The sequence below is a fragment of the Plectropomus leopardus genome, chromosome 2, assembly GCF_008729295.1.
Source record: "Plectropomus leopardus isolate mb chromosome 2, YSFRI_Pleo_2.0, whole genome shotgun sequence".
Classification (NCBI taxonomy): domain Eukaryota; kingdom Metazoa; phylum Chordata; class Actinopteri; order Perciformes; family Serranidae; genus Plectropomus; species Plectropomus leopardus.
Genome location: NC_056464.1, coordinates 17,154,155 through 17,175,721, shown reverse-complemented (window position 1 = coordinate 17,175,721; position 21,567 = coordinate 17,154,155). Strand labels below are relative to the sequence as shown.

At 39.3% G+C, this 21,567-nt stretch overlaps 2 protein-coding genes across 2 annotated transcripts in view; both read right to left on the bottom strand.

Annotated features, from left to right (window-relative positions):
* Positions 1–240: 240 nt before the first annotated feature.
* Positions 241–19,844, bottom strand: mapkapk3 (MAPK activated protein kinase 3). The gene is made up of 11 exons (XM_042502953.1): positions 19,667–19,844; positions 19,078–19,424; positions 12,665–12,804; positions 7,730–7,794; positions 7,425–7,504; positions 7,191–7,317; positions 6,931–7,006; positions 6,673–6,797; positions 5,445–5,530; positions 5,240–5,320; positions 241–891 (listed from the first exon to the last, which is right to left on the bottom strand). Exons 2-11 carry the CDS (start codon positions 19,390–19,392, stop codon positions 736–738), a joined length of 1,251 nt encoding a protein of 416 aa, XP_042358887.1. The 5' UTR covers positions 19,393–19,424; positions 19,667–19,844; the 3' UTR covers positions 241–735.
* Positions 19,845–19,940: 96 nt separating this feature from the next.
* Positions 19,941–21,567, bottom strand: part of dnah1 (dynein, axonemal, heavy chain 1) — a 37,118-nt gene continuing 35,491 nt past the window's right edge. The window contains 3 exon segments of the mRNA XM_042502941.1: positions 19,941–20,414; positions 20,837–21,071; positions 21,269–21,475. Of these exon segments, the coding sequence (XP_042358875.1) occupies positions 20,293–20,414; positions 20,837–21,071; positions 21,269–21,475 (564 nt within the window). The 3' untranslated portion in view covers positions 19,941–20,292.

The window sequence follows — 21,567 nt, the reverse complement described above, 5'->3', positions numbered from 1 at the left end:
ACAACTCATCCATTTGGCACAACCAAACATTACCCCACTGCAGCTTGCATATCGCTCTCTGGCCTCACTGACAGGAAGCAGTGTCTGCTGCCTCTCATGGCTCCATTCAGATCACACATGATGATCTGCGGCAGTGACTGAGTGAAAGCTACGTCTTGATAATATATCTTGGGCCGATTTATGATTAAGTCATTGAAATATACTTCCTTGGGTGGAGGCTACATGATATTAACGAGACAGTCAGTGTCAGATGTTGCTTTATTCCTGAAAGGAAGGAAGCAAACAATGTTAAGACAACGCAGGTAATGGTGAGTGTTCTCGTTTCACAGTCGCTTGTCTGTCTGTGTGTGATTTGCACACTAGTGCATAGTTACAAAAGATACCTCTAATAGGCAACCCAACGTGATCACTACAAATACTTCATGTCTGCACACAGACGCTCTGACAAACCTGCAAGGTCTAAAAATGACATAGATACATAAAAATAATTAAAAACCAATATAACCCCACAGTGAGTAGAGCTGCTGATTTCCACCACTGACAGGAGAAACATGATATGTCTTATTAATGTCCATCTCTGACTTTGCTGGTGTCTCTATTTCGGAGAACATTTCCTCAAAACTCAGTCTTTTAAGTGACCCGAGCAGGGGTATGACCCGAATCAACTTTTCCTTCCTCTTCTGAGCTGCTTTTCTTCCTCATTGGTTGTTCCGCCTGAATTTACCCAAACAGTCCTCATTGACTTTGGCAGACTGTGGACCCACTCTTGGCCCCCGCAGCGGCCTTTTTACGCCTCTTGTTGAGTAGCGGGTTGCTGGAAGTGTCCAGATCTTTGATCTTCACCTGGTCGTAGTCCACACGCATGGTTGCTAAAGCGCTGGTCATCTCCTCCTGTGAGAAACAAGGCAGAGGAGCAGGTGTGTTAGTTCAGTGAAGAGCACACCTGTAGCAGACTACATAGTGCATGGTCAATAATAAACAGGACAATACTGTGATATTAGTATTGTGTCATATTGAAAGAACAATTTTGTTGAGTCCTCCTCTAAACCCATCTTTACAAATGTCATTTTAATTGGTGCTTTAGGAGTTTTTGGATGACTGACATTTCTGCCTTTTCTCCTTTTACAACCAGAATTCAAACTAATCAGCACATACATGTTTAAAGCTGGACGTTTTGTTAAAAACCCTCATAGAGAACCCTAGTAATGAGTAACAAAACCTAGAAATTTGCTCGCATTTCAGCACCTCTGGTCCTCTTGTCTCAAAATCAGTGGGTTGTTGAATTGGTTTTTGGTTTTGTGTCTGAAATAAGGAAGACTTTCACATTTTTTTAATGATATAAAATATGTCAGTAAATGCTCCACTCACAAACTCTGAAGATTTTATGTCTTAAAAAATGCAATTTCTAACAAGTGGTAAAATGAGTCTACAGAACGTCATCACACTGAACACAGCTTTACGGCCACGCTGTGGTGGCAACATTGAATCATGCAACCATGGTGTTGTTTATTTATAGCCTAATGTCAGCTTTTTACCTGTGGTGATTGCATTTTAGCTTCAAAAATCAGAAAACTGGTGTTCACTTGTGAAGATAATCTTGGTGAATAGAATGTGTAAGTATCACAAACGTTTGTTCGCCACAGAGGTTATTTTCTGCAATAATCCAAAAGCTAGTGAAAAAATCTCATAGGCTTTCTAGCAAAAGAACCAGGATGATGCAAACTTCTGCGTCAGCCTTCAGAAAAAACTCATCCCTACGGCACTCTATTTACTTTACTGCAGAGAATTAGACAAGCATATTGATGCCAGTCTCCAATGTCTATGCAGTAAATAGTGGCATAGTTAGCATAAAGACTGTAAACAGCTCTGTCCAGGGGTAATAACATCGGCCTACCGGCACCTCTAAAGCTTGATAATTATCACATTACATCTGATTTGTTTAATCTAAACAAAAATAGTGTAAAAAGGTCTAGCTGTGGTTTGCCAGAGGCTAGCTCCTCGCTAAGACAGTCTGGCACATAACCCTCGGTAAAAACACAACTTGATCATCTTACACATTGGTTTTGGAAAAAACAGAAAGATTAGATGAGATGTTATAAGTGAGCTTTAGAGGTGCTGGTAGGTGGATTTTATTACCTTTTGACAGAGCTAGGATAGCTGTTTCCAGTCTTAGTACCAAGAACACTGAGTGGTTGCCGCAGCCTTATACTGAACGCACAAACTAATAAGTGCTATCAACATTCTTGAACTCTCAATCTCAAACAGTGAATAAGTGTGTTTATCAACATGTCAAACTACTCCTTTGAGGGCTGCTCTGTAGTACACAGTAATTCACGAATAGGTTGGAAGCACTGGGGGAAATAAATAAAGGTTGACAGAGTAGAGAGAAATCCTTCTGAGAACATTTTTATTAGCTGGGGAAAGCTCAAGTAAGTCCTCACTAGCCAAGGCCAAGACAAGCTGGAGCGAAAACAGGCCTCAGACCCTAAAAGATAAACTCAAATGTCAGAAGACTTGTCTGCATTTGGAGCTGAGAGCTGCAGCCCTGGATGTGTCAATGCTTTTAGAAAACGCTTGTCGGTCGTGAGACTGCCTGTGTGGTAAGAATGTAATGTTATTGTGTTTTTTGAGAAGTGGTTGTTCTAAAGTGTGATCCGTGAATTTTTTACGCAACGTAGCACGGCCCATTGCAGAACTGAACAGTGACACTTTGTGTTCATATCATTTTAGAGACATGTCCTTTTCACACTTTATCGCCACAAACTTGCTCATTCAGCTGCTGTGCAGGAACGTGCCATTCCACTCATGATTTTTTTTTGCACATTTACTGAAAAAAATATGTGTTTGCACGACTGAGACATTTTGTACAATACTGGGGCTTTAACCCCACGGTGACTTGATGAGAGCAAACAGCGCTCTTGTTCCTTAAACACATTTCTTTGTGTGAACCATAGAGACAGAGTTGGGAAGAATGGCACAGCTCCTTTGTGTTTAACTATGTGTGTTATATGTAAACTGTGTGTGTGTGTGTGTTGAACTCAACTACCTGTGCAGACTAGACTGTGACCACTGTTTCCCCCTGGTGGCCATCAGGAGACCAGATGTTAATGCACCAAATCAGTGGTTCTCTTTTACACCACATACCACCTCAGAAAATACTGAGCTCTCAAGTACCACCACTATGGGATGTTAGGCCAGCCCAGTACTCCCACAGCAGTAAACTGGACTTCACCGCTGGGCTAGCCCCTCATCAGGTGCTGTAAAGACTTCACTGGAGCTGCTTAAGTAGCCATTAATGTTTGCATTCAGTTAATTCTCATCCACTGAAGTTTCAACAGAAGCTTGAATCTCCTCCCGATCCACACATCTCTTCCTAATACTGCAGCTCCAATTTGGAGCCAGCATTGCAGTGCTTTGAAATCATACATTTTAACTCTGCTTACTACCATCACGGCTTAGGACATAATGGGCAAGAAACAATATACAAACAATTTTTCTCTTATTTTTGTTCATATCCGCAAACTAATTATATTTACTCAAGTACTGTACTTAAGTGCAAATCTGAGGAACTTTTACATTACTTGAGTATTTTAATCTCATGACACTTCTGCTTTTACTTTACAACACTTCACAAGGAAATATTGTACTTTTAACTCCACTACTCATATTAGACGACTAATTTAAAAATTTAGATTTTTGTGCAAAAATATACAAGTGCAGCTTCAACAGTTAGTTAACTAATTAGAACATTTTTTTGCAACTCTTTTAGTTTCATTAAAAAGCATGTCGTGGTTCCAGCTTCTCATATATGTGTATGAGGACTTGTGGCTTTTAATTATTTTAATCATTTTTGATTTATTTAATGTATTTTAACTTGTCTGCATGCGTATTTTTACGTGTAATAATTTCCCTGATTGTACTTACAATCAGACAAATGAAATGACAAATGTTTTGTCATCACAGGTTTTTTGATTCTCCTGTAACACCAGGACTGACACTGGAAAATCATGTTTACTTTGTTTAGGTTTATTAACAGTAGGCCTACGTCAATTTCACTTCTGTAGAATATCTTCTTTCAGCCTTTTTTGGTGGCGTCTCTCCAGTCTTGGCTATGTGCCAGAGTCTTTGCACACAGCACCACACATGCCCTTATATAGTACTTAGGGGGTGTTACCTGTAATAATAGGTGACTTATGATCAAGTGGGATTCAGCATTGAGCACACCTGGTAAGGGGAGATTTTTATGGTTAAAGGTATCTGTTGCACCTGGAGCTGACTTCTCTTAAATTTTCTCTCAGTAGAAAATTAAGAGGGAGTATAAGAGAAATTTAAGAGAGTGTTGCTGAGGCCCAATGGATGTCTGCACAAAATGTTCATTAATGTGATCCAAACAAAAATGCTAAAAGACTGACAAAACATATTTTTAATTAAGTGTTTTCACTTGAAATGTAGTAATCTGAGAGCAATATATGCATGTAATTAATTTATATTCAAATTAATTATTTTCAAAAAATATTTCCGAGATTCCTCTGTGTACCACCAGAGGGACTTCACTTGCCACCAGTGGGTCATGCAACATAGTTTGAGAACCACTGCACTATATATGTATGTATATATATATATATATATATATATATATAATCATTGTAACCATTAAAGGGTCAATCCACTGAATTTACAAATGAAGATTAGTTTACTAGTCATTTTGGGTACTACTCAAATTGTGAAAACTGTTGTGTATGTCTTCTGTGGCTCTGAAGGGGATCTGTAAAGGCTGGGAAAAGTGCCCAGATGATGCCATAAGAATATCATCATGGGTATCTCAACTTGGGCTTGGAACCTCCAAATTTCAAGAGAAAGCATTACATTGTGAGGGAGTGGAGTTTGGCATTTACTTGGCATGCAGGGTGTCATGAAAGACATTCATGAGTTGCATTATGGGAAATGTAGGATCCAGAGCTTTTGGAGCTTGTCCCATAAAAAGACTAAAAGTCAGGATATCTGACTCTGGATATCAGGATGGACTCAGAATATCTGACTCTGCTTCTGCTCCATTGACTCTGACAAATCTTTTTTAAACTCTGTCTCTAAATAGCCCATAAGTTTGACAGATGTATAAAACTTTGTCACTGGAGCGCCTCCTTAACACTGGGCCAACTTAATGCTCTGACAGCTCTGCAGTGACGGGATGTAATGTTATTAAAAGACCAGAAGGGGTCAGTATTATTGTGCGTCTGACCTTCACATCCTCCCACATCTCCCTGTCTTCAGTCAGGACCCGCGTGGTGTGAAGCGGAGTGGAGGGAACCACCATGGACTTCTACAAAGCGCAAACACACACACACAAACAGATAAAGATTTGAGGAAACAGACACACAGATAAAACAGGAAGCAGTATGGGAAAGGAAGCATACATTGTCTATCTGTACTTGACAGATACTTACATTAATCCAGGGGTGGTTCATAAACTGTGTGATGGTCATTCTCTCATTAGGGTCTGTCTTCAGTAGCTGATGGATCAAATCTTTGGCTGAAAGAACAAAGGCAATGCAAAGTATTAGTAGCAAGATACACACATACAAATCTCGTTTCTTGTGAAGCTTCTCCTGGTCTCAGGGACAGAGTGGCCTACTTCAAACAACTTTTGACACATACTTAAGAATTTAACAAACACAGCACACAGAAACACGACTAATAATGTGTAGCGTGTGTAAAAGTCCCTTTTACACTGTTTGATTCTGATGCTGCTTTTATTTTGTCTAATGCTGGTTTCATTTTATTTATCGTGTTTGCTGCTGTGTTATCAGTTGTGGTGCCTCTCTCAGCCAATTAAAGTTTTGTCTTTGTCTTCATCTGGCTGTCTTGTTTTGGATAAGTTTTAATTCTCCAGAGTAGCCAAACAGTGACAATGAAGATCAGTCTTTCATTCATTTATTGATTCGTTTAATCTTTCATATACAATCACTTGGAAAAGAAAAGTGAGATTGAGTGAAAAAACAGAAAAACAGCAGCATGTGCACAGAGCCATGCACTGTTATTGGCGCTGGTTAAGAGGAAGACACCGGCTGGCACTTGTCTCTTGAGTTATCTGTAAGATATAGAGTTTGGGCAGCATAGTTTACTTTAAGCCTTTAGAGATAAAAACCTCTAAAAACCTCTAATGACCTGCAGGGCAGCACTGTACTTACAACAAAGGCAAACAGTGAACATTGTTTACCTAAAACATAGTTGAAACGTATGTGTTTGCAGAGACAAGCACTTCACGTAACTTTCCACAAGCGTTTGCAAAATGGCTTAGTGTCATCATCTTACTCTTTCTTTACTCTTTTGAACTGCGGCGCTTCCTGGTGTGCAGATATCTGACATTTTTTAAAAGACAGCCTGTGTGGTCTAGGCAGGAAAAGTCAGTCTTTTTAACCCCATACTCTTACATTTGTGTTGAATAAAGCTAAACACACAATAATGTGTTGTCACTGACATATATGCATATTTATAGAGTATTAAATGGTAGTGTAATAGCTATGAAATATTGAACTGTCCATAGATGTGCAGTTGAAGATGTAGGTTTACTTTTGACAATAAATTTGTCCTCTCTGAAGCATGTTTTTGAAAATCGACATTTTCAGTTTTTACATTTGTGTCAGTGTGGACACGCCTGTATGAGCTTCTCACCTTCCTGTGACACCTCTGCCCACTCTGGGTTGGGGAATTCATACTGGCCCATCCTGATCCTCCTCTTCATACCTGGAGAAATGGCCTGGCCAGTGTTGGAGTAAAATGGAGGGAAGCCACACAACCTACAGAGACAAACATGGTGACACAGACACAGCAACTTTAAAACTTTCACCTACATTTTTACAAGTGTACAGAATGCATTATATAAAAACATCAGTGACACCCACCCTACCCAGCCCCACGCCCAGTACTCACAGAATGTACATAATAACGCCCAGAGACCACATATCACATGACTTGTCGTATTTCTCTGGACCCAAAACCTCAGGAGCTTATCATTGGCAAACACAAACACACAGAAATAGATAGAATTATGAATGGCAATGAAATTGGTTTTGAAAAATACATTTACATAAAATACAGTTTTTTTTTAATCTATCTGTAAAACCTGTAAACTTAGGATAAGAACTGTACACAATGCCACTGTTTCCAAGCCTAAGCATAAAGCAACTTACCCACATAGTACGGTGTGTAACAGGGGGTCTGTAGGGGGTTGTGTAGCGTCGTCTCCTTTGCAAATCCAAAGTCTGTTAATTTGAGCACCCCATTTCTTTCTTTAGTGGTGTACAGTAGGTTCTCTGGCTGGTTATGAGGCAGAAGAGAAAGAAAATTAATTGACAGAAGATCCTCTAATGACCTAGAACGGATGACATTGTGCATGACGTGTGGCGGTCTTTATCTCTGTGCACCTTGATGTCTCTGTGAGCCACGTTGATGCTGTGGAGATAATCAATAGCCGTGCCGATGTCCCTCATAATCTCTGAAGCCTCTGGGAAGAAAAGAAGAAAACACACTCTCAAACCAAAAAAACAGTGTCACACAACAAAGAATACAAATGAAATAGAGATCATATAAAAGAAATAAACAAACGTATTTTGACTGTCAAATGTTATCCAAAATGTCTGCCTTACATCCGTCTGTCCTGGGAAAACTGTTCAATTCCTTCTCTCTTACATCCTGTGATGTGTTTATGACACAGTCCATCAGTCCTCACCTTTCTCAGTGAAGGCCTGGTCTCCTCTGGCCTGGATTCGGCTAAACAACTCCCCGCCTTCCATACTGAAAACACACACACACACACACACACACACACACACACACACACACACACACACAGTTTGCCAACTGCACAAATTAAATTAAACACAATGTCTCCTGTGTATAACATACATCAACCTTGAATGAAGGAAATTAATAACATTTGAGCATTTCTACAAATTTTGGTAATCACTAAGCTATTTTCTCTGTTGATGAACCTCAACCTGTCATCATAATAACATTATCACCTGTGTAACTGTGTGTGTGTGTGTGTGTGTTTTTTTTTTACATGTTATATCATTTTTCTTCTTTTCTGCTGTTTTTTTTTTCCTGACTTACGAGGTTTACAGTGCATGTCTAGGTGATGTGCACTTTAAATAAGCTGAAGTTGAAGTTGAGCAGATCAGTGTTCTTCATTTAAATATTTACTTCTTTTCACACTTGGAATCTGCCTTTTGCATGGATAAATATAGGAAGAATGTTTTTCAAGTTGTTCTGCCAAATAAATGTTTTCCTCATATGAATTTCTACTTGCATCATGCAGCGCAGTGCAGACACTGTGAAACAATAATGTGATTAATAATGGATGATTTTTGGGATATTTTCGACATTTTTTTTTACGCAAAGCACCACAATTACAAAATGGGTAAACTACAAAGGGGAAGAGTAGACTGAAGAGGACTTTACCAAAAACAAACAAAAAAAAGAAAATGATCAGCTGATTTAATCATAAAAATTACATGTTAATGACAGCATGTAAATCCCAGCAGTGTTGTAGTCGAGACCACTAAAACTAAGTCAAGGCAATGGTATGACCAGAGTGAGTCTTGCACTGCAGGAAACACTTAAGATAAAATGTGGAACATGTAAACCACAGGCACTTCTCAAACTGATCCTGAAAGATTCCCATTACTATAAAAAGACACACAGACAACAACTGATGGTTCCTCTATTGTCCTCGTAAGGGTCGCGGGGGGGCTGGAGCCAATCCCAGCTGTCATCGGGCGGAAGGCGGGGTACACCCTGGACAGTCGCCAGACCATCGCAGGGCCGACACATATAGACAGACAACCATACACACTCACAGTCACACCTAAGGGCAATTTAGAGTCACCAATCAACCTGAGCTGCATGTCTTTGGACTGTGGGAGGAAGCCGGAGACCCCGGAGAGAACCCACGCAGACACGGGGAGAACATGCAAACTCCGCACAGAAGGGCCCCCCAACCCTGAGATAATCTGTTAATTTTTTGGGGGGGCTAAAAAAGCAATGAGCAGCTTGGTAAGAAATGTTCCACAAATTACAAGAAATTAGTAGATTTAAAAAAATATATTTTTTAAATCTATGGAAAAATATATTTTTAATGATCATAATTACATATTCAAAATTATTTTTACAAACATATTATAATTATATTATAATTTTAAGCCCTTGTTCTTTTAAAAACTTTCTTTCTTTCTTTTTAAATTAATTTTCAGGTATTATTGCTGTACTTTTCACAAATTTCTTGCAAATTTTGGGTGATCTTTTCTTCTCCTGATTTTGAAAGAAATCAGGCCAATTTGCTCAGGTTTTAAAGTGGTAACCATCTTTATAGTCTTAAACAGTCTCAAAAACAAAATCCTGAGTCCTGCTGGTTTGAGATCAAGACAAGACAGAGTCAAAATGGGGTTGATTTTAAGCCCAAGATCTTTAAAAACACGGTCTTGGGACAAAGACTGATGTTGAGTACTACAACTGACAACAATAATACATTGCCACAACAAATTTGATTAAAAGATACATTTACTGTTTGCTTCATCTACACAGTTTTACACTGTGAACCACTGGGTTGGATTTCGGTGGAAATCCATTGAGTTGTTTTGCAGCTCAGAAGCTCTTTGGGGTTTCACCCACAGTTTTCAGTTCCTTACAAAGAAAAAAAGATAAGTGAAATTGGAATTATAAAAATACAGAGTGAAAGTCTATATCAGTAAAACAGAGAGGAAACCCGGATCAAAAAAGGAAGAAGGAAAAAGCACCAAAATCTTCTCACTGAAAAGAACATACAGGGTTTATGGAACTGTGTTTTATTATTTTAACTATAATGTGTCTACTTTTGGTCTCCTCTGTAGTCTCATTCATTTCTGCTTTTATAATTAGTGACTTCGACAATAATACACTATTTAGAGATTTCATACCTGAGACCTTGACCGAATTCTTCAAAAGCTCAGACACTCACCAACAAAAATGTTACAGTTTCAGAATCACAATCACACATCAAACACTGAAACTCTCCCCCTGGTCCTGTGCTAGATGTGCTCTGCGTGACGCAGATTTGAGTTACTGTGCATGAAGTAAGAGCGTACTTTCTGTGGTTTATGAGCATCCAGATGAACAGATAGCTGATAAGAAAAATGTGTGTGAAAATGTGCTTAAACTGACTGTGATGGGCTGAACCGCTGTCCTCCTCTGACCCTTGCTCATACAGGAAGCAGCGAGAGAGCACACACACACAAACACACACACAAGGCCACTATATACAGGGCAAACACAAACAGTTGCAGTGTCATTAAATGAGATGATGAGAACCAGTTAGTCACTAGTTAAAATTCCTTTGAGCGGAGGACAGTGACATTTCTCTGTTTTCATCCTCTGAGGTTTCTCTCTATTCCTCTGAATTACTGCACGTTTTTTTTTCCATTCACAAGTGGAAGGCAATAAAAAGTACAAAGTTTAACTACATGTACACACATACACACACACACACACCCAGTGTTTCAGCAGTGTCATTGGAGTCGCTCAGGGGTATTATTATGTACAGTTTGTAACGACATGTGAAGCCCAGATGGAATTCTGTCCCTCTATCTCACCATCAGGCCTGACGTCTTCACTTTGTCCCATCTGGGTGTCAGGTCTTATGACTGACCTTTAGACTGCCCTAAGCTAAGAATTGAGGGGTAAGTGCAGTATTTTTCACCCTATTTACCTATGTTTTGGTCTTTAAGAGACCAATTGGAACTCTTTTTTTTAACAGCGGTCCACTCCTGAGTAAGACAACTGCTGTCGGTAACAGCAAAACAGACTGCAAGATAAACACTCGGGGCATGTCACATCATCTATATACATACATCCACAAACAGTGCTTGTTTTTGCCACTGACAGGCACAAATAATCATTTTAAGTGTCTGAAAAATTATGGAAAGGATCTCTTCAGAGATCGACCTTTTGGTAAGAGAGTAAAATCCTTTTTGTGTAACCAGAAACAACTCTGAAATGGCTATCGCCAAACACACCAGATTTCATTTAAATAACCAGTTATCTTATCACTATAAAACATTTAAAGTGAGCAAAAACAAAATAAAACCCAGAAGGACCATCTTGGTTTGTTGCCCTAATGTTCCAACAATCACTAACTCACTCTGGTTTGGTTGAAATAAACAAGGCAACATTTACAAGCAAAAAAAAAAAGAATTAAAAAATCTGTCCGAAGCCGCAAAACATATTTGAGCCTTATAATTAAGGTAACAGTAAGTCTGTATTAGCCTTTCCACATTACCAATATTTCTAAATGTGCATTCATTAATATGTCCACCACAAGGTGGCCACTCTGCAGTGGGCTGTGCTCTGTTCACTGACCTTGCAGCACAGCAGCTGAAAGCAAACAAATCTGTCCAGCAGCTGTCAAATTTTCAGTTGGTAAAATGTTAAAACCTTGTTTTTAAATTCGGTGTAAAGGCAACACATTTTCACAGCTGGAAAATATAAGAATCCCTTTAGGCTGACAACAATTAAAAATTAAAATCAAAAACTGTTATTCATATCAGTATCATTTTTTGTTAAAGCCACAGTGTAGCCGCAGGTTGCCTACCCCTGAAATGAACTCTTGATTCAACAGGTTAGATGTGAAAATCTGCTGGCTCTATACACGTTAAAATGAATATTTAAAAGGAGTCTGGTGGAATTGGTGTTGTTGACTTTACTTTAGTAAAGTTTTGAATGATATTACTTGTTAAAGCATTTCTAAATTGTTGGTATTTCACCTAAAGGTGCAGTCATTGATTGTATTCTAATACTCTTTGCCAAATTTAGCAAATACCTCTTCATAGTCCACTAGCAGTCTGTTCTGTCTGTGTGCTAAAAAAATCTGGTGTTCATTCAAAGCCCTGACTCTGTAAATGGTGAACAAACAAAAAGGCTTGGACTGAGCTACAGAACACTTTTCCAGCTACTCTCCCCTTCCTGTCCTCGCCCCGGAGGAACAAAGCTACACCATGACAGTAACGAAACCTAAAAAACATCTAACTGCAGCATCTGGCGGAGCACTGGTGGGAGGGGTGTATTTGTTTTGATGCTGAGTATCAGCGATATTTCTCCTTAATCGCAGACTCCACCTTTAAGTAAAGGATGTGAATACTTCCTCTGCCGCTAAGTGGGACAAGTCTGTATTGGTATTTACTACAGAGCTCTTATTCTTTATATATCACAAAGCAATGCAAATATTCCAGTGGAAACTTGTAGGATCTAAACAGAGTGACCGTCACTTCCCATTTTCTGGTCACAAACATCAGTTTAAAAGAGGCTTGTCAGATAAATCCATAACATCCTTTTTAAGGTCTGTGCTCTGAGCTACACAGTACTGCAACGTATATTTTATGTCTGATATTAAAAAAGCAGGACACATCACAATTCAATGGAAATCTACAGTGTCAACTTTTCAAAGTTCATATTTGTTTTTTTGTTTTTCTAAATAATCAGTGCATTTCTAATTATATTTTTAGATAAGGGAATGTAATCATTCGGTTTATCTAATAACTTACACTAAATATCACCACAGATTGAGACATAATAAGATATACAGACAGGTTGGGTGTGTAAAGTGATGGGTAGAGCTGTGAAATGTACATCTCACCACTCCATGATGATGAGCAGGCACTTCTTCCCATGATGCATATTCTCATACAGGCTGAGGATGCGAACAATATATGGTCCTCCGGACACTCGCCAGTGCAGCTCCACCTCTCGTCTCGCTTTGGGGCTGTCGTACAGAATCTGAGAGACACAGAGAGAGAAAGAATGATGATGAATGTATATTTAACAATTTGAAACCTGAGCAAATTTAGCTTGATTTCTCACAAAAACATTGAAAAAAAGCAATAAGCAACTTACCAAGAAATTACCCAAAAATTAGCAATGTCACTAAAAAAAAAACATTGCAAGAAAATGATGTGAGAATTACCTAAAAAAGGTGATAAAATAAAAAATACTACAACTAATAATAATCATGATTTTTTTCTGTAACCTTATTTTAGGTAAATGATTATAACAATTGTGAATATAGCTTTCTTGATAGTTTTCCCAATTTATTTGATAATTTTCTAATGATTCTCTCTCTTTTTTTAAAGGTTGTTTTCTTTTCACTTTTCACACGTTTTTTTTAGCAGTTTGCGGGACACTTCACACCAAGTTGCTGTTGGCGATTTTTTTCAGTTTTTTCTGAAAAAAATCAAACCAATTTGCTCACGTTTCAAAGGTTTAAAGGCTTGTGAAAGGCATCTGAAGGCAGCACAAGAAAACTAATTTCGATCCAGGTTTCGAAAGGTTAAATAGTGATTCATTTTCAGTGTATGACGTACCTGATAAATTCAACACATTCACTTCTATTAATAAATTCCACGCTGGGTTTATATTGTTGTTTATCTTTCAGTGAAATCACAGCGTCATTGTGGTTTTTTTCTGCTGACTAAATTAACAATTAAGAGCATTTTCAAATACAAAACTGTAATAAATAACAAGTATTACTTATTTGGTTAACAACAAAACAATATTTTGTTTTTCATACCTACCTATACCATAAACTATTGTCACACATGGTTGAATGATTATTACTTTTTTTAGTAATTAACCCTCACTGGTATTAATCTAGTGAAAGAAAAATAAAAATAAAAGCTGAACAACAATGCAATTATTGACCGTCTTCACTGATCCACTTGTGTAAGACAAATACATATAATCTTTAATAAAGTCAGCCTGGATACATGATAGGGTGTGTGTTTGACATAAGCAGATGCTTGTAAACACACACACACACACACACACACACACACACACACACACAGCAGGTGGTGGTCCTTGACATAACACACATCTTCAGTCAGGATGTATTTTTGGATGTGATAGGCATGAAGCGATCTCCCACTGTTCAGGAGGCCTGAGCCTGGAGTACATAACACACAGCGAGGCTGACTCATTGACCCATGACTGACACACACACACACACACACACACACACACACACACACACACACACACACACACACACACACACACACACAAACAAACCAAACAGGTGATTTTAAAATTCACAAAACGCAAAAAGACCATTTGTGAAATTTCAGATTCTGTGGGTGGAGGTGAAATAATATCACAATTCTGGAAACGTCAAGTGTCAGAGCAGCCCACAATGTTGTCTTTCAGCTCACTAATGTGAAAGAGGAAGTGAGGGCGTGAGGGAGTGTTTCAGAGCAGTGGGGTGTTGAAAGTAGAAGTTAGGGGTTTCCGGCGTCTGATCAACTACTATATGTGTCCTAGTTTGTAAAGTAAAGCAGTGGGAAGGCTTGTTTCTGCTGTGTCATTTATAGTTTTATGACTTTAATCAGAGCTGGCAGCATGTGAGCTGGTTTCTTTAATTTCCTGCCGTGAACCCGAATTGGCTACAATAAAAGAGGTCCGTTTTGGATTAAATACACATAAAAGGGGAGACAGAGATGATTAAAAGAATAAAACAGACGCAGATAATCTCTCTTTCTTATGTGAGGGGACATACATAGACTAAACGCACGCTTGTCTCTGATCCTGCTGTAAACCAATCAACCACATCCTCACACTCCTCTAAACCAATCAGATCGCTGTACTTAACACACACTCACACCTTGACCTGATAATGAGTTTAACAGCACACTTCCTCTTAACTGAAGCTCCCTCCTCAATAACACACACACACACACACAAATGGCTCCAACATGTTTACACTGCTTGGCAAGCGCTAGTCTGCATGTCTTAATAAAAGGTGGTTTATCTTTACAACTTCTATCAATGATTCGCTGTTCATAAAGTCTACAGCAAAGTGAAGTGGTATAAAGTTAGTCAGTAGGTGTTCGTATACATTGTGTTCTATTGATTGTGTATTCCTGCTTTGTGCACCTATAATAATACAGCATTAAAGGTCCTTAATATTATGACAGTTTAATATTAAGACATATAATCGCTTCTTAAAACAGTGCTTTGTGCTAAATGCCGACATCAGCGAGTCAACAAGTTCACAATGACAATGCCATATATATGTGTGTGTGTGTGTGTGTGTGTGTGTGTGTGTGTGTGTGTATGTAACCCATTAAGATCCTTAATAGGAACCTGTTTATATATTTTTAAATTATATATATTGGACATTTATTTCTTTTTGGCATTTCATATATTATATATATTTTGGATTTGCAAATTATATTTTATCATATCTTAAATTCCTCTGTTATATCAACTAAACAGACAGCAGTGATCAAGTGATTTAGAGCAATACTTTCAGCTCTTATGAATACTACAGAGATCTTCAGGTACAAAGCATCTCCTGAGGCGTTCATTCAAGGCCACCTCATGGAGCTTCAGTGCTGTAGCATGTTTCTCCATGTTACCTTTAAAGCAGATAATGAGCACGCAATTCACAATGAGCAGCTGAAGAGTCAATGGACACATAAAGCTCAAACCTCTGAGACTGATTAACTTGTTAACCAGCACACAGATTGCCCGCAGAGAGCCTGCGTAAGATCTAACTGCAGTTTTCCCGCACAAGATCTCCTCCATGCAGCGTCTGACCAAACCACTGAGAATTTCTATGACATTGGCCTCAGAGGAAACCCAGATGTGCCATCAGCGTGCCAAAGGCCTGACCACAGAGGTGAACACGAACAAACATGTGGAAGGGAAGACTTTGACTATGAATGGAGGCCTGTGCGCAGAGCTGTAACTTTGTACAGCTTTCCATGCTCTAAGCTGGAAGGCACTTGAGGCACTAAAATGGAACAATGACCGGCCAAATAAGTGCTTCTACTGGTATTAACAGTTAATGGGGTCTGAGGACTCTCCCAGGTCCCTCCCCTCCCAGGAGCCAGAAAAATCCAAGTTAAAAGAATCCTGATTAACTGAATTACATTAAAAGGATGGCTCCCCTCCAGCTCCACAGCAAAGTGGATTAAACCTACACTCATCCATTACGTTTAGCGCTCAGAGCAACACTTAATTAAAAAGCCAGTGTGCTGGTCACCCCCCCCCCCCAAAACACTCTTGATTATTTCCTTTAGCTTTCTATTTGCCTTGAGATTAAAAACATACAAGTATGGTCGGAAATTAGAATTGGAACAGCAATAAAATAGAGTAAAAACTATCAGTTACGTTCTGTCAGATAGTCCAGTGCAATCCAATTTACAGGCACACCAACACAGACGCTAGTAAGAGCAACTACAGAGAAGGCATATTGTGATTTCATGAGTGTTTTCTTTCTAATCGCTCAAAGCTTTTAAGGGTCTTCAAAGAGCTAAGAGGCTTCAGATGCTGAGAGTGGAGAGTTTGTGGTGTTTACTTAAAGCTGGGGTCACCCAGACCTGCTGTCAGCTTTCCCCGGTGGAAGCTGAAACTTGCCGAGCAGTAGGTGATGCAGTCAGGAGTTACATGACTACAAAGAACAACATTTTCACAGATGAACACACCTTCTCCTAACAGCCACCAATACTTTTCTAGAGCAAATCCCTCTTCTGTTGTGGTACAATGAAAATAGCTCAGTGTATTCTTAAAAATTCTGACATTTAAAAAAAAATCAGCTCTGACATGGGAAAAAATGTCAAATTCAATTCAAAAAGTATTTTTGGTGACATGTATATTACTATGGAAGCCCATTTCTGCCAGTGTGATGGAAAAAGATACTATTAGTCATTATAATGAGAAAATTTATCAAAATAATAAGTTAATATGTCAAAATAATGGCAGTATATCAAAATAATGACTTAGTATCTAAATAATACTGAGGAGCTTTCTCATAATAATGACTTAATATATAAGTATTATATATTATATCTATTATATATATATAATAGATATAAGCTCAATAATTAGACATAATTTAGTATCTCGAGACAGTTTGTCATTATTTTGAGAAACATTATCATTTTGAGATACTATGTCAAAATTTTAAAACATTTTCTCATTACTTTGAGATATTTAGTTATCATTTTCAGAAATGTTTTCTTAAGTTTAAGTTACTAAGTCTCAATTTTGGGAAACCTTTGCATAATTTTGAGATACTAAGTCATTATTTTATGAAAGATTTCTCATTATTTCAAGATACAAATACATAATTCTAAAACAAAGTTTCACACTATAATGTCTTACAGGACCCTTTTTTCATCACACTGACAGAAATAGATTTATATCATTCTCTCTGCTGTGATTTTAAACAATAATTGTTTTTTTCTCCCTCTCAGACTGACATGACGCTATCAAGCATCCTATCCCTCTTGCTCTTGGCCTTTAATGTTTTGTTTGTGACTTCGTATTTTCTGCTGCAGTTTATCTCTCTTTCTCCTCATCGGTTTCTCTTTCTGCCCCAGAGCCTGTGTCTACAGCTCTGCTTGTGACACTGCAGCCTGCTTTGGCACCTCAGATCCAGATGGATTACTGTAAGCCAGTAAATCTCTGAGTCTGTGCCCGGGTGGTGACAGTCAGACGACCCGTGCTTGTGTGCCTCTACACATGTATGAAGGCATGCCCAAGTTTCCACTGCCCCCAGAAAAAGGTGTCACTGTTAAAATTCACGTGTCTCTGTGAAGCACCGTAACATGTTATGGCATATGGCTGGTGCCTGTGCACCTCTTAACTGGCATCTGATCCAATGACAGACTGAGATTTCATGAAACACAGCTCCATGATCACATTCAGCCAGTCCACATGCACAGCATGTGAGTTTAGAGGGCAACATGTGCAGTACCCAGTGTGAACAGCAGGTACACATACATGCACCAAGTATAGACAACAGATGCAGTCATAGTCTTTCCCAAAAATACACACAAGAAGCAGCATGAGCATAGATCAGTGCACCGATCAGTGACTGAGGGCCATTCAAAGGCACAAAAATGAGTTTTGGTTGTCACTATCACCATCACTAGTCCTGTATGTCTGAGACAGATTGTCAATTAAGGTCAAAGTTCTTCTATAATATGGCTTAAGACTTTCCAGACAGGTATTCATGCCTGGACCTTGTAGCCAATGTAACAAACAGTGTGATCTATTGTCTAAAACTAAACAGATATGTGGATTCAGCAAGAAAATCCTCCTCTGCTGCTGGTTATTCCGTACTGATAGACAGGTTTGGACACCAGACAGCAGTTCTGGAAGAAGTACATATATATTTTACAGAGGTAAAAGCAGTAATACTACAGCGTATATGTACACTGTTACAAAACAATGCATTCAAAATCTTACTTAAGTAAAAGTACATAAGTATTAAGGGTGTAAATCATAGGGTTTCATCACAATACGATATATTGATTCTTTGGATAATGATATCTGACCATATAACAAAGTCTGCCACATTTCAATTTTGATTCAATTCGATTTAGGGGCCCGCGACTGATATGATGATAGTGTATGCCTATTTAACACAATCAGTGACAGAAGAAGCTGCCACCCCTTTCTTGTATGCTTTTGGCCATTCAGAGTGATAAATATATTCTTGGATTATAATTATTGATGCATTAATGTGTTTACCACTTTAATGTTGCGGGTAGTAAAGGTGGAGCTAATTTTAAATACTTTGGTTGCTGGGTTATGGATAGACCAGAATTGATTTATTTATATTTCAAGTTATTTATCTGAATTTGGAAAGTAACAAATATCTAAAGCCGCCTGATAAATTGGAGTATTGTATTGGCGTAAAAAGTACAATATTTTTCTCCAATAAAAGTACTGTACAAGTGCTTTAAATTGTACTAAAGTGCATGTAATTACAACTTCTTCTATACACAGTGAAACATTTCTCAAATCAACTTGATGTTTGTAAACACAAACATAGCCTAAAAATGTTCAAGTACTGTCATTTGGGAAACAGTCTTCAATTATGCTGTCTTTTAGTGACCATACCTTAAACCTCTATGGTTAAAAGTAGTGACTGGGCTGGTTGAACTTTACTTATGAGGTGTGTAAACTGACCTGGAGGGTCTACCCTCTAAACTACCCTGTTTATAACGTACACATACAGTATGTGTCATGTGACTTCAGTACCTTCAGTGCGCACTTCTCTCCCGTCTTCTTGTTAAAGCACTGAAGGACTTTGCCATTGATCCCTAAGCCCAGAACCTGAGTGGAGATCTTGTAATCGTCCGTCACTGCGTTGCGCTTTATCTCCAGTTTGGGATGAGCGGGCATGGCGAAGTGTGCGGGTTCGCTATCAGCAGCTGGGGGGGCGGGCTGCGGCTGCTGCGGCTGCTGCTGCTGCTGCTGCTGCTGATCCTTCGGGTCGTCAGCCGGGGAATCCGGCTCTGCCTCAGCCTTTGGCGCCTGCAGCGGAGTCTCCTTTCCGTTTCCATTTTGTAGCATGGTCACACCGACTTCTTGTAACCAGCGGTAGTCTGGGGGAGAAAGCGTGAGTAATTTACCAAAGCAATGCGATGACGCCTGCTGCTCTCCGGTAATTGCGTAAAGCTGAAGGCAATCCCTGAGCCCTGCTGGAGCGTCTGGTTGTCCTGGGCACCGCAGTCCCTGTATGGACTCCAGAAACTTACTCACTGTATCTACAAAATAGCTTAGAAAACTAACAAAACATTTTTTTTTTAACACTATAACAGTTTCTTCACAGAACTGAAATACCCGCCTATTTTTCAAAAGAACTATTTTGTCAACCGGTCAAAGCTGTCACTTCAGAAAAATCCAAATAATATGAATGTCACAAAAATCCAGTTAGGAAAGTCTTTCTCTGACAGCAGTGGTGAGGATATTCTTTTGATTCTGCTGATCTCAGCTTCCCGTTGATCAGAAGTCCTTTGGTTGTGCTCACATGGCTAGTCACTGTCACGGTTTGCCGAAGCACCACCCTCCGCCAGTCATATTTCTCAACAGGCCCTATGTGCAGGTCTTAAAGGAGCAGGACGTCTAATCTGTTCAGTGAGCTCTGTGGAGAACAAGGGAAGCTGGTTGAGGACATATGAGAGAGTAAAGGAGGAGATTTAGAGCAAAACTTACATATTGATGGGAGGTCCTGAGGACTTGGAGAATGAGGAAAGCTACTGGACTTGTGAAGTATCATGAAGTGATTTAATCATGCAGTCTTACACATAAATATTACACTAATATAACCTTGTGAAAACAGTTTATTAAACTCATAGTCTCGACGAGCTTATTTTTAGTGACATATGGTGCAAAGACAAAGTGTCTGTGTTTGATTTGATCGCTGTGCACTGTGAAACAATATTTTGTGTATGTAAAAGTGTGTGTGTGTGCTCAGTAGTCCAGTGCACAGATAAGGGCGACTCCCCGTTTGATCCAGTGTCTCTGACTGCAATCAGTAGGCAGCTCCACCGCGATCACATAGTTGGTGGAATGACCGGTTGTAGACAGAGTCCCTGCAAAAGCAACACAAAGCAGTTCAGTGACATGAGGACATTTAAATTGTTTTTGTACTTTTCCATCACTGCACTAAGTTCAGTGTTTCTGAGCAGTGCCAGCATAAGGTGTTGGATACGTGCTGCTGTGGGTGGAAAATACAGAGCTGCACTTTCAGACGCTTCGTGAAACAAGACACTAACTGGAGTCTATTTTGGGTGAGTAATAAAACCGCTAAAAGGAGATACACACAAATACTGGAGTGAGCAGCTCAACGTGTCATCACACTAAAAACAGAGTCAGTACACAAAGTAAAAGTTTCAGTTAGTCCATTTTCTTGACTAAAACACAAATTTCATAAATAACTTGTTAGCCAAGCACCATTTAATATTAGTTGTAGTATAGACGAGTCCAGTCACGCTGAGATTGTGTGTGTACTAACCAGCACGTGTGAGGGTCTTGTAGATGGGGCAGACATAGACCCCAGAGGTTGGAGGTTTGCGGTTGGGTTTGGGGATTAGCCAGATGAGAGCCATGTCTGTGTAGAGCTCCTTGGGCCGAGACTCTGTGAGCTGACCTCCTTCGTTATCCCAGCGAGCCCCCTCCAGGAATAGACCGTGGATGTAGCAGCCTGTGTTTGGTTTCTCTGTTATCTCTGATGCTGACTTCACTACAACCTGAGGGATAAATGAGAGATGAGGAGGAGATGGGATGATAGTCAGAACGAACAACTAAAAACTGAAGGTATATGTTGATATACATACACGGGGAATTTAGAGTGGAAAATATTTAGCTGAAATCAGTATGTTTTAGCCAGTTGGGAAGAAACTGTGAAAGTGACACAGACTGTTAGTCATACAGCTTACTGTCTGACCTCAAAGTCAAATCCAATTGTGTCGATGGATGTGCCGGAGCGGCGGGCGTAATTCTGAAGGGTTCCAGTCAGGAAAGCCTGGGGGAAAAAGAAGCCGCTAATCCAGAAAACAGGTGGAATGCCGTTATGGATCCATCTCTGCAGGAAATTGATCCTCTGAAGCAGGTCTGATACCCAGGATGCCAGAGGCTTCAGAGACGGGTAGGCCTGGAGGTGGAGAGACACATGGTCCGTCAAAGAGCTGCGTATTCTTAGAAAGCAGAGCCTGGAGTTACTTTAGCAGAACAGAAATGTCCCCA

What these genes read in the sequence shown, in the direction of transcription:
- mapkapk3 (XM_042502953.1), bottom strand. Translation starts at nt 19,392, where the DNA reads ATGCTACAAAATGGAAACGGAAAGGAGACTCCGCTGCAGGCGCCAAAG. An exon ending in CCAGGCCTTCACTGAGAAAG is followed by an intron (nt 7,505 to 7,729) that starts GTGAGGACTGAT and finishes TTTTCTTCCCAG; the next exon opens with AGGCTTCAGAGATTATGAGG. An exon ending in GGCAGAGGTGTCACAGGAAG is followed by an intron (nt 5,531 to 6,672) that starts GTGAGAAGCTCA and finishes TTGTTCTTTCAG; the next exon opens with CCAAAGATTTGATCCATCAG.